The 12,805-nt window shown below is 43.2% G+C and overlaps 1 protein-coding gene across 9 annotated transcripts in view; it reads right to left on the reverse strand.

Moving 5' to 3' along the window:
• Positions 1 to 12,805, reverse strand: part of LOC142396377 (PTB domain-containing engulfment adapter protein 1) — a 109,799-nt gene that overhangs the window by 21,091 nt on the left and 75,903 nt on the right. For all 9 annotated transcript variants that reach the window (XM_075479029.1, XM_075479026.1, XM_075479022.1 and 6 more), the window contains one exon: positions 1,119 to 1,180. In XM_075479029.1, coding sequence (XP_075335144.1) covers positions 1,119 to 1,180 — 62 coding nt within the window. The remainder of the gene's footprint in view (positions 1 to 1,118; positions 1,181 to 12,805) is intronic.

A 12,805-nucleotide genomic window follows, 5' to 3' on the forward strand; every position in this document is an offset into this window, starting at 1 on the left:
AAGCATATTGTTTTGAGAAGCAAGATGCTTTATTTTCGGGACCCCAGCCAACTAGCCGGACTACCTTCGTCAACGCCAAAACGAGGCTGGAACTCGGCTCACAGGACGCAGTCAATGTTCATAAATGATATTGCTAATATGGGATGCCATTCAGCTTCATGTCAAAAGAGGCGAACTATCCCTTTAAGCTCTAAACTCTGTAAACTTTAGCAACATTTGAAACATTTTCAGGCGAGAAAGTAGTCGTTTAGATCCCCAACGTGTTGAAAATCTGACAAAATACGGTCTATTTACAATCTTGTTCCGTCAAATTCGGCGCTACTAAATCTAGCCGTAGTGAGCAACGCACTTCCGGTTATTTTCACAAAATAAAATACCCGTTTCCTTTTATCATAGGCAAAGTCATTACAATACAATTGGTGCTTTTGTTTTGAAAACAGGAAGTGAACCTACCCTCGATGTAGCTAGCTTGAAACTGCCGTTTTGAGAGGAAATGACGATCGGCGACGTCCCCGTTACATTGCATCTTGGGTAGTTTGAGTATGAGTAGTAATCTCATGATGCATACCCAACATTTCGGCGAATCTAGTATTCATCCGGGAACTTCTCGCATACTAAAACTAACTCAAAAAGTTAGTAGGAGTAGTAGGAGAAGTATGCGGTTTTGAACACAGCCCATAAGTCACGTTACATAGAAAAGATGCTTTCATTAAAACAAAATAAATCAAGAGGTCATCATCATGAAGACACTTTTCAAAAGTAAACTCTGACAGGGAGGGTTTTCCACGATGACACCAAAAGAAACAGCTGCTCTGTTAGATTAATGAGGAAATATGATCTACTTGACTGTTGATGCTTAGAATATGGTGATGCTAACCACAACCACAGCACTCACATTATCACTGATATGAACATTTAAATGGATAAACTTCAGTTTTATGCATGTCTTCATTCCACCTGAATTAACAAGTCCGGAGACAGTCAGGCTAATTTGTGGAACAGTACCTGATAAAAGGAGATGAAATGCATCAGGAGCTTTAGCTTTTTCTTTCACTAAACTCTGTCACACTGCTCTGAAAAGGCTTATCACAGTGCAGCAGCCGGCCGGACATCCCTACCTTGGCATTGTAGGGTATGTAATGCTTGGCCAGAGCCTCCGGGGTGTGCATCCATGATTTATCTGCAACGATACAAGCAGTCATCAATGGTCACGTTTAAGGTAGAGGTACAATTAGTCACATCAGTAAACATCTCTCACAACTAAACATTTCAAGAAGGAATGTTCAACAAAGCACATTTACAAAATGTCTAATGTCTTTGAACAAGAATGAGGTGAGCTAACCAACAGAAATATGTAGAAAACAGGCAGGTTCCTCCTCAGTAGCATCACATACTTGCTGGGTAGAAGTAGATGTTAGGCACACTTGGAGTTTGTTCATTCAGCTGTTTTATATTTGAGAAGTATTCAAGAAATAAAGAGCTGAACAACGAGGTCATTTAGTGCCATGCTACCTCGATGGTCTTGACATGTCAAACTGACTCCAAGACTACTTTAATGGTGAACTGAGCACTTTCAGAACTCTTTCTGGTAGCAGGGAAAATAATCACCAAGTCTGGACAAACATTAGTTTATTATTATTATTATTTGAAGAGAATATAGACACTAAGGACTCGCCATCACAAAGTACACAGCGGGTCAGAGATCCTTACAGGTCACGGTCCAAAACAATCCCATCATGCTGCGTTCAGTGTTTCTGACTCTTTTCACATTTCATTTCCTGCTCCAGCGGCTTATCGCCACAAACATTAATCTCAAGACGAATAACTATGGCATTCGGCTGGTTTTCGTCGATTGTGTTAATCAACACTTTGCAACCTGTCAACGATGTGACTCGACTTCACCTTGTCCTCTGCCCAAGAATGTTGATGACTGTTTACACTGATGTTGTTGGCCAAGTGGCTCAAATAATTAATTCCATTCTAATTAGTCTTCATTTGGAGCGGAGTGTTTGCTTGATTTTGATTGTTTTTAGTTGCTTATCTACAACATTCATTAGTGCTGTTGCAATCTGTACATACATATACAGTAGCAGGCAAAGGTTTGGGCATACTTTTCCACACATTTTGAATGAATGGATGCGTACCTAAACCTAATCGGTACTTCTCTGGAACTTTGTCCCCGATTTGTTTAGTGGTCTTACAGACTCTGGTGACCTTAATTAAAATAAATACTGAGATCACGTGATACTTTTGCAAATAGGTGGACTTAACTGTACTAATTCTGTAACTTCTGAGGCTAATCATAATTATAATCACATCATAATGTAGGGCTTGAAAGCACAAACGGGGAATACATAATCACACCCTGACACTATTCCAAGTAGGTTCATTACATAAAATCCAAAAGCAAGTCATTTCACACAACAGGAAATGGACAAAGAGGGGTTTGCTCGTCTCTATCCAAACTCTGAGGTCTCTCTAAGCTCTTTGCCTTTTCTAACATAGCACTGACAACATGGAACTTTTCTTCTACTTAAACTGTCCTTCTAAATTTGGCTAGCAGGTGTGCAATGAGATTAAATCTGATTGCACCTCGCTAAAGTCTCCACCAAAGATCAATCCACTTCCTCGCGTGACTCTCGAATGACAGCTGATGGAGGAATGATACGTCACCTCCTCCTTTTTACAACTACAGAGGCCAGAAAACTACATTCCCGGGCAGAGTAAAGAGAGAAGAAGGAAGGGAGCGGTGAGAGCTGACAGCAGCATGGCAGGCAGGCTGACATCCTTTAAAGTGTTTGCAAACAGTGCTGAGATTAGAGCAGGCGGTGGGAACGTGTACTTCTTTTCTCTCTGCGGCAGAAGATGGCAACGACATAAACAAGAAGAAAATGGCTTCGAGCAGAATTACTTAAAACATGAAAGCCTATTTAAAACATATTTATCCTTTTTCCACGCTTGGTACAAAGCACTATGAATACAAACACAAAGTGTGAGGTCAATTGTTTATTGCATATGCAGTCATGTCAAAATAAACTGCACCCTCTCAGTTTTTAATGTTTTAATTAGGGCTGGGCGAGTTAACTCGTTATTATCGCGTTAACTTGTTAATTATTTAACGCCGATAAATATTTTATTGCGCATTAACACAGGTTTTATTATTGTAAAAGTCTGTTGAATGCATCACATTCCCACAGTTACAGCAAACACCACGAAGCATGGAGTAATAAAATAAAAATAATCTAGCAGGTAACATCACCGTTACAGATGCTCCTCGGTATCGGTGTGAAGCTCACGGAGCTAACCGGCGCTACTTCCTTTTTTACTTGTTTCAACATAAAAGCACGTATTTCAAAATAAATTTTTAAAAAACTCCTGCATTTACAGCCGAGTTGAATTGTCTTATCACCGTAATAGTTCCAGTCTAAAATATCACTTAAAGGCAAAACACACAACTGATAGCAGCAAGTCACTCAAGGAAACAGACAGTGGAGCGAGGCTTCTACATAAAAACTACATAAAAATGCTGATGTTAAAAGTGTGTTTGCACAACAAATGTTATGGCACTTTCATTCATATGGCAGCACATTTAAAATAAAACTAACTGCTAAAAGCTATTCACTACTTTTGAATTCATTTTTGGATTTTGCGTACAAATGCGATTAATCGAGATTAATCAAGGAAATCATGTGATTAGTTAGATTAAAAATTTTAATCGTTGCCCAGTCCTAATTTTAATAAGATAATACCGTGTCATAATAATTAAAATAATAAAAATCTCCTAATTGTTACTAAGTCTTGAAATGAGGTATATACTATATATATATATATATATATATATACACACAACGGATGACATGATGAGTCACATGATATCCTTATTTATTCAACAAAAACACATTGGGATATTCAGAGAAACTGCAAAAAACCCAAGAGGTCCATCTCAGACTCTGCAGGCCTCAGTTAGCATGTGGAAAGTGCATGACGGTACAATTAGAAAAGGTTTGGAAGGGTTGCAGGAGAAAGCCTCTCCTCTTGTGGAACAATGTCCTTTGGATAGATGAGACCAGAGTGGAGATGCTTGGCCGTAAAGCACAGCAGCATGTTTGGAGAAAACCAAACACAACATATCGTGACAAACATCTCACACAAACGCTCAAGCACGGTGGTGGAGGGATGATGATTCGGGCCTGTTTTGCAGCCACAGGATCATAGGAGAGCTGTGCCTAAATGAATTCCAACAAACCTCAAAAAAGTAAAGCAACATTCTACAGAAGAAAGATCCCCCTTAATGAGAGAGACTGATCACTCCACACAGAAAAGGATTACTTCAAGGTATTGGCTCCACAAGCTGTGGAACCATGGAGTGTATTTGGTTTTTCACACACGTCCTTCTGCATTTTGGCTTCTTTTTGTGAAGTCAATGACAACTTTGCAGACTTGGTAAGGAATGAGTATTAGGACATAACTTTTTATTATGTCCTACTACTCATTATATACCTTCTTTGTCACATGGCTGCATGCACCACATTTCAACTCAATAATTAAAAGTAAAAATAAAAGGTTTTGAATTTTAAAACAGGGTTATTTTCTGAAAGTGAATCTTGTTTAAAATCCTGCCTGAGGTATCGAATACCAGTCAAGAGGTGCCTAACATACAGTCCCTGGATGCCTGCTGTAATTAACCGGAGTATATGGATAGGAATTATTGATGACTGAGGAAAAAACACTGCAGCTCGTGGTGACAATGAAAGTTAATTTCTGACCAAATCAAACTGCACACGAGACAAATGCTGAAAGGGTGAAGATCACAGTTTGTAACACCGACAATGCTGCTGTAAGGACTGTTATTATCAAATTAAGAGGAAATCTAACGGTGCTAAAACTTGTCTTTTATTCTGAACTATCCATCCATCCATCCATCCATTATCTTCCGCTGGTACGGGGATCGGGTCGCGGGGGCAGCAGCTTAAGCAAAGAGACCCAGACGTCCCTGTCCCCGGCCACTTCCTCCAGCTCTTCTGGTGGGACCCCGAGGCGTTCCCAGGCCAGCCGAGAAACATAGTCTCTCCAACGTGTCCTGGGTCTTCCCCGGGGCCTCCTCCCAGTGGGACGGGCCCGGAACACCTCACCGGGGAGGCGTCCAGAAGGCATCCTAACCAGATGCCCGAGCCACCTCATCTGACTCCTCTCGATGCGGAGGAGCAGCGGTTCTACTCCGAGCCCCTCCTGGATGACCGAGCTTCTCACCCTATCTCTAAGGGAGAGCCCAGACACCCTGCGGAGGAAACTCATTTCGGCCGCTTGTATTCGCGATCTCGTTCTTTCGGTCACTACCCACAGCTCGTGACCATAGTTGAGGGTAGGAACGTAAATTGACCAGTAAATCGAGAGCTTCGCCTTCTGGCTCAGCTCCTTCTTCACCACGACGGGCCGGTATACAGCGCGCATCACTGCAGACGTCGCTCTGATCCGTCTGTCAATCTCCTGCTCCATTCGTCCCTCACTCGTGAACAAGACCCCGAGATACTTGAACTCCTCCACTTGGGGAAGGATCTCATTCCCGACCCGGAGAGAGAATTCCACCCTTTTCCGGCCGAAGACCATGGTCTCAGATTTGGAGGTGCTGATGGTCATCCCAGCCGCTTCACACTCGGCTGCGAACCGCTCCAGTGAGAGCTGGAGGTCACGGCCTGACGACGCCAACAGAACCACATTGTCCGCAAACAGCAGAGACCCAATTCTGAGGTCGCCAAACCGGACCCCCTCAACGCCCTGGCTGCGCCTAGAAATTCTGTCCATAAAAATTATGAACAGAATCGGTGACAAAGGGCAGCCCTGACGGAGTCCAACCCTCACAGGAAACATGTCCGACTTACTGCCGGCAATGCGGACCAAACTCTGACATCGGTCATTCAGAGACCGAACAGCCCATATCAAGGAGTCCGGCACTCCATACTCCCGGAGCACCCCCCACAAGAGTCCCCGAGGGACACGGTCGAACGCCTTCTCCAAGTCCACAAAACACATGTAGACCGGTTGGGCGAACTCCCATGCTCCCTCCAGGATCCTGCGGAGGGTATAGAGCTGGTCCACTGTTCCACGGCCAGGACGAAAACCACACTGCACCTCCTGAATCCGAGATTCGACTATCCGTCGGATCCTCCTCTCCAGTACCCCCGAAAAGACCTTACCAGGGAGGCTGAGGAGTGTGATCCCCCTATAGTTGGAACACACCCTCCGGTCCCCCTTTTTAAAGAGGGGGACCACCACCCCGATCTGCCAGTCCAGAGGCACTGCCCCCAATGTCCACGCGATGCTGCAGAGGCGTGTCAACCAAGACAGCTCTAAAACATCCAGAGCTTTGAGGAACTCAGGACGGACCTCATCCACCCCCGGGCCTTGCCACCGAGGAGTTTTTTGACCACCTCGGCAACCTCAGCCCCAGAGATGGGAGGCCCCACGTCTGAGCTCCCCAACTCTGCTTTCTCATCGGAAGGCGTGTCGGTAGGATTGAGGAGGCCCTCGAAGTATTCCCCCCACCGACTCATGACGTCCCTAGTTGAAGTCAGCAGAGCCCCGCCCTCACCATACACGGTGTTGACGGTGTTATTCTGAACTAAAATTTCAATATCGTGATCTGGAGGGGATCAGAGTTCAATCATTTGTGGTAATCTGAATTTATTGGTGGTTATCTAAAAATCAGTTACATCTGACATGTGTTTATCTCACAAATTACAATCCACATACTGAGGTGAAGAGGGGTCTTAATGCAGCCAATACCACTAATATTCTCATTAGGAAAAACAGTCTCAATATATCCTTCTTCGTCCTTAAATAAGAATATCTGCGTGAAGTCAAGCTGAACATCTGGCCAACGACAAAAAGCTTTCAAAGAAAAGAAAAACTGCAATCACATTTTTTGCTCAGAGCAGCAGGATGCTGCGTCCAAATTGAGTTGACAGCTTCCAACTGAATCCCTAAATGAACCAAAGTAAAACCACTTTTAAACAAATGCCTTTGGTTGGAGCAAAGGTTTACTGTTCACAACGTGATACTGATTTGAGGTTTTTTGTACGAACAGCTATGTTACAGTGGGAACAGAGAAGCTGCGTTTTAAAATTCTCCAAGCTAGCTCTACCCAGAGCTCTGCAGCTCCAGAGCTACACTGCTGGTGCACAATTTTTCTGTAGGGCGACAAGAAGTGGGCAGGCAATAACCTAATTCACTGCAGTGCTCAATCAATGACACACAAAGAATTTGCAGGCTGTGCACAGTTCTCCATCATGCACAAGACAACTTCAAATGGACTCAGAGCAGAACGGACCGAAGCCACCATTCCTGAGGAGCAGCAGGAGAGTGTTACTTTGAGATAAAGAATTGGAGGGTTTAAACAGTACTGCTGTCTGGGAACAAAAATGCATTCGGCCATAAATGAAGCAAGCAAGGGCGAAAACAGATGGTGAAAGGCAATGCAAAATGTTGCATTCACATAGAAACAGTGATTAGAGCTCCACTGGGAAAAAAGAAAATCACTTGAAGTTTTGAATACAACACAAGCTTCACTTTGGGACATTATCGCCGGGCTGCTCTATTGGAGTTTGCTACATGGTACAACTGTTCGTGATTTTGTGTCAAGCTTTTATAAATTCACGTAATGGCATTCCTTCTTCTGGTGAAAAGCTACCGAAACTCCTTACTTAGCTTAAAGTGAAAGAAAGACAACAAATGTTGTTTCCAAGAAGAAATCCATGGTTCATTTGTGGCTAATACGGATTATACTGAGCCAACGAAAAAGAGAGGCTTATTAATTACATACATATGGCTTTACGAAACAATGTGGTCCGAGCCCACATTCAGACTGTGACATATACTCACACTGTACTGTGCTGCTAAGGATTCTCCTCTCACATCAGACATGCCTGGACTACACCGTTTATTTGCTCCATTCATACACAAACTATGGATCGTGCGACAGTTCCATCGGTACATTTCAGAAATAATTGTCACTTCGACTGTTTCTTCCCTATTTTTTTCTAATTGTGTAGGGATTCAGCAGAGAAGGCTAATACAATCGTCCCTGCATTCATATCCACATCTAATTGTCTACGTGGGTGCTTTTTACACAGTGCTTTACAGTCACAGTCCATAACATGGAAAGTACCATCGTCGTCATTAAGCCACCAAAACAAAGTGTTAGTAATATCAGAACACCGTAACACTAAAACCAGATACGAGTCTAATGCTCACAACAATGTGAACATTATGAGTTTAAAGGAATGTGAAAATATTTAGATATCAAGTTATGTTGGGCTGATTCTGACACTGCTCAAGGCTGTACTCAAGAGAGTGTTAGGATTTGGTGTTTGTGTTTTGTGTGAGAGTGAGTGTTCCGGCCGCAGAGAGGATCTTTGCTGGAGAGTTGGCCAGTTCTGGGTCATTGCACACCTGGGGCCAATCTGACATCAAGTTGGCTGGTGCTTATAAGGAGAAGAAGGATCACCTCTTGTTGCTGGATGATTAACCCCGATGGTACTTCCAGCATGAATGTGAATTAAGTACTCAAATAAGAATTTGCCTTCTTGTGAATCTTTGCTGCCTTTTTTATGAACGTTTCATGTGGATCCTGTTTTTGCCTTTAGACGACCAGAGAGCCCAGTTCGTCCCTGACCCTCCTGGAAAGGCCTAACTCGTGTACAGCTGTCTTCTATCTCCTTCACCTACCTGTCCACTCTCCAGCGCGACGCCTCCTGCAAACCCTATCCTCCCGGATCTCGCTCTCACCCTTCCTGGATCACCAAGGGAACTTTCTGCAGACCCTCCGCATCAAATCCTTTACCCGGTCCATGTTTCCCCCCCCTTCAACAACCAATGTAAGCGTATTCATCAGTTCTCCGCTAAGATCCAACTACACACCTCTAATCAGTCTGCTTCCCTCCCTCAGACTAATCGGAAGGCTGGTTGTTACTTCACCGCCGTAAACTGTCCACTTTGTCCTGTTTTCTGATTCCTGTTTTTTCACTGTAAATAAAACGTTTAAATCTACTGGTTCTCCGAGTGATTCTGAATGTGGGTCAGAAAACTTCAAGGCAACATGACAGAGGACAGGGCTTCAAATAAGGCTGTCGCTGCAAAGAGGAGAGGCATTCTAAAAGCAATTCACAAAGGAGTTTTAGCGTCTGTGTTCTAAATTGGATTATGATCCCTTTTCTCTACTTTAAAATAATTATGAACCAAAAAATCGGATGTGGGGAGGAAAAAAAAACGCCGGATCCACTGTACTGCATAAGCAACAGAAGAAAGTCGTGATTTGGACATGTCGGCCATACTTTGTTAAATAACCCAACAACAACCCTGCAGCAGTGATTACAGGATGTTTCACAACCCTTAGCCGCAGAGAAATTCATACTCTGAGCATCTCCTCGTTTGGAAACACTTGAGAATCTTCAGAGTAGATGTTAAAATTGTTGATCCTTGAGATAAAAGTTATATTAAAGGCTGGCGCACACCTGTACGATTTTGTCGGCCCGATGACTTCGCATGGGAATCGTAAAGGTGTGCGGTAGCAAACGATTTTGTCGTTTCATTGGATCAAATCAAACATGTTTGATATTTCCGTACGGATTTTCCTTGTGCCGAATACAATCGTATGTGTGTGCGGTCTCTGTTCCGATGTCATCGCGCAGGATTATTTAAACAGCCAATGGGAATAGCGCACTTAGTCACGTTGGACGACTACGACACAAACATGAATGTATCCTCCTTCCTGATGTACGGATCGATCAGTGTCAGAATGTGATCAAAAGTTTCGGGCGGCATGCGGAGAAACCTGCGAAAGCCCTCCATATCCTCATGCCGGAGTTCATGCTGGAGATTTCTGACAACACCAAGTGTCTCCCGCCTTCGTAACCAACTTTGTGACCACAACTTTCTCTTCTCCCTGTTCTCAATGGCATGATTACGACATAATCGACGCAGTAGAATAATGATAAATAATGCAAGCCGGGGAAAATCGATCGCCATTTTCAGTTTGAAAGTCACGTGATTTGTGGCTGCCTATTTCGGTCATTTGATAACATTCGGTCAAAAAAATCGTAGGTTCGCAAGTGTGTGCGGTTGACGTGCAAGCGCGTCAAATACGGTCCGAATTGTTATGCCGATCACCCGACAAACGATGCAACGATGACATCGTAAAGGTGTGCACCGGCCTTTAGGCTTTGTTTATTACAGTTAGCCTACCAGAAGCCTGGGGCACGTCTCAAAAACAGCCACCTTTGGGAGCCTGGCCTGATGGTGACAGATGCATGCACATATGTTTCAATACAGGTTTTTATGTCTCTCTTTGCACTGCTGCACCCTCTTGTGAATATAATGCCAAACAACTCATATTCAAATGGATTTTTTAGAAGGAATATTCAAAGATCATTTCTGGCTGATTTTGGCAGCTCTAACACAATTACCAGGATTCAAATGAGTTATTGATCATATATTTAGGCTATAAATGTTTTCACATCGTCATCATCCCATAAGGATAAGTGGCTGGAATTTTGTCTGTATTCTGTATTCGTGAAGTGAATGTTTTTTTGTCAAATCTGAAGACATGTCTGTGCAGTGTTCCAGAAGAATCCCATTCATTCAGCTCTGGCTCAGGTCTCTGGTGCGCTGTGGTTTCTGGTTTCAATAAAAACTTGATTTGCACTCTGTGCTGTACATCTACATTAGCGAATCAAAGGACTCTTTTTGTTTATAGTTTATTAAAGCTTTTGCCAACTCAGGACTGACAAACACACTAATACGAAACAGCAGATAAATCAAGTTTATTAGCCACGTAAAAAAATATAGAAAAACAATCTGGTTTCACAGAGTTAAGCAAGAGGTAGAAGTAATTGAATATATTCATATATAGTTTATCTGGTACTTTTAGCTACATGTAGCTACAGGGGCCACATGCTCATAAGTTGCCAATGACATCCTTTAAAAACCTAAGAGTTGGTTACTCAAAGTTATGTTCTCCAACCCTTCAGTGCAAGTCCCGTCTAAGACCAGGGGGTAATAAACTTAGGAGATAAAAATGATCAAGAGTCCTGCTGGCACCACCCGCTGGACGCGATCAAGCCCACAGAAGACAATGAGTTACAGAGAGCTAATTCAGTTTAGTACCTGTTGTTGGAGCCAGACTCCACTCTCTCAGCCAAAAGCAGCAAAGGCAGCCAGGACCAGTAGAGAAAATTAGAGATATATGACCGTTGTAGGACATTTACACACGTTTGTTTGTACGGTGACTATTCATTTCAACTATTCCCGTTCAGAAGGGACAAAAGAAACAGAGACAAGCTGCGACCTCTGTCCAAAGTCCTCTGGTGCAACATTAAAACAACACATAAGTGTTAAAATGACAATGAATTGTTGCCCAAAAAGCATCCTGTTTAACTTCACTGTGAGATGATTCACTGTAATGGAAAACCACCTGCAAACAAACCTTTGCTTTTCTTGTGCGGGAGGTTGTGAACTGCAAAAGAAATGTTGCATACTCATGGTTCAGGGCGATTCAATACCCATAACTGGAACACAATTTATTGGGAGAATGAGAAAAACAATGTTTTCAAAGGAATCAATCTTATCTTTCTCATCAAAGGACATTTCTGTACCCAGATCGTTGAGGACAAACACAGAGAGGCATCAATTGAGAATGAATGCAAACAGCACAAACAGACGATAGTTCTGAAGATTCTGATTCATGATTTGAAATAAAAACACATTTTCTTTCTGTGAGGGGAAAAAGCTTTCCTTTCTTTCACTGACCTTCAGTTTGACTGCATCAAGTACAGCAGAAATTGAGCCTTGAAAGAGGTCTAAGGGGCAGGCACCTGTTGGTATTCTGATTCTGGAGTTTGGGAAATAGTTGCCCTTTTCTCAGTGAAAACGCTTTAACACGCTGTTAGGGAAGACCAATGAAGTGATGCACAGTTAAAAACAAATGGTCAGAATGTGCTGGCCTGTCTGTGAGCGGCTTCCCCTGTAACAGGAGCCGTTGTTTACCTGCCTGCTGCCAAAGCAAGCCCTCACACCGCGCCTGCTTACAACTATAACTCACTCTTTTTAAACAGGTCCTCACAAATCTAGGAATTGTATCTGCTGCAATGCATGGATATTAAATCAATGGTGGAGCATTTCCATTTCAAGTGGAAATATACACGTGAGGAGTGAACATATGCCCTTCCAGATTGCCGTACTCCTAAAACAGAAGGCCTAATGGGAAAAAGTGAATTAAAGCCAAATATCATTAAAGCCCATCGCACCACCTGGGTCTTGGATATTCTCCTCTGCTCTGCCCAACACTTCTCCGGGTCTGCTGATTCATACCAGGGGGAGTGGAACAGATGGTGGCTAACACTTCAAGCTGATTTTTCCAAATATCTCCTTTGCATTTGGGCAGGGTCACCTCAAAACCGGGAGCGTTGAGCAACCCGCTTACTGACATGCAGGCAAAGGCTCGGAAGGTTGTGTACGTTATGTCTGTTCTCCACATTAAACATCTGCAGCTCATCCAGAACGCTGCTGCTGGAGTTTTAACCCGGACTAAGAGATCTGAACACATCACAGCAGCTTTAAAATCTTTACACTGGCTTCCAGTCAGTCACAGAATAGATTTTAAAAGCCTGCTGATGGTTTACAAATCCCAGAACGGTTTAGGGCCAAAATACATCTGTGATATGTTCAGAGAATATAAAGCCAGCAGAGCTCTTAGATCCAAGGACTCAGGTCAGCTGGTCCAGTCCAGAGTCCAGACTAAACATGGAGAAGC

Source organism: Odontesthes bonariensis, chromosome 12 (assembly GCF_027942865.1).
Source record: "Odontesthes bonariensis isolate fOdoBon6 chromosome 12, fOdoBon6.hap1, whole genome shotgun sequence".
Lineage (NCBI taxonomy): Eukaryota > Metazoa > Chordata > Actinopteri > Atheriniformes > Atherinopsidae > Odontesthes > Odontesthes bonariensis.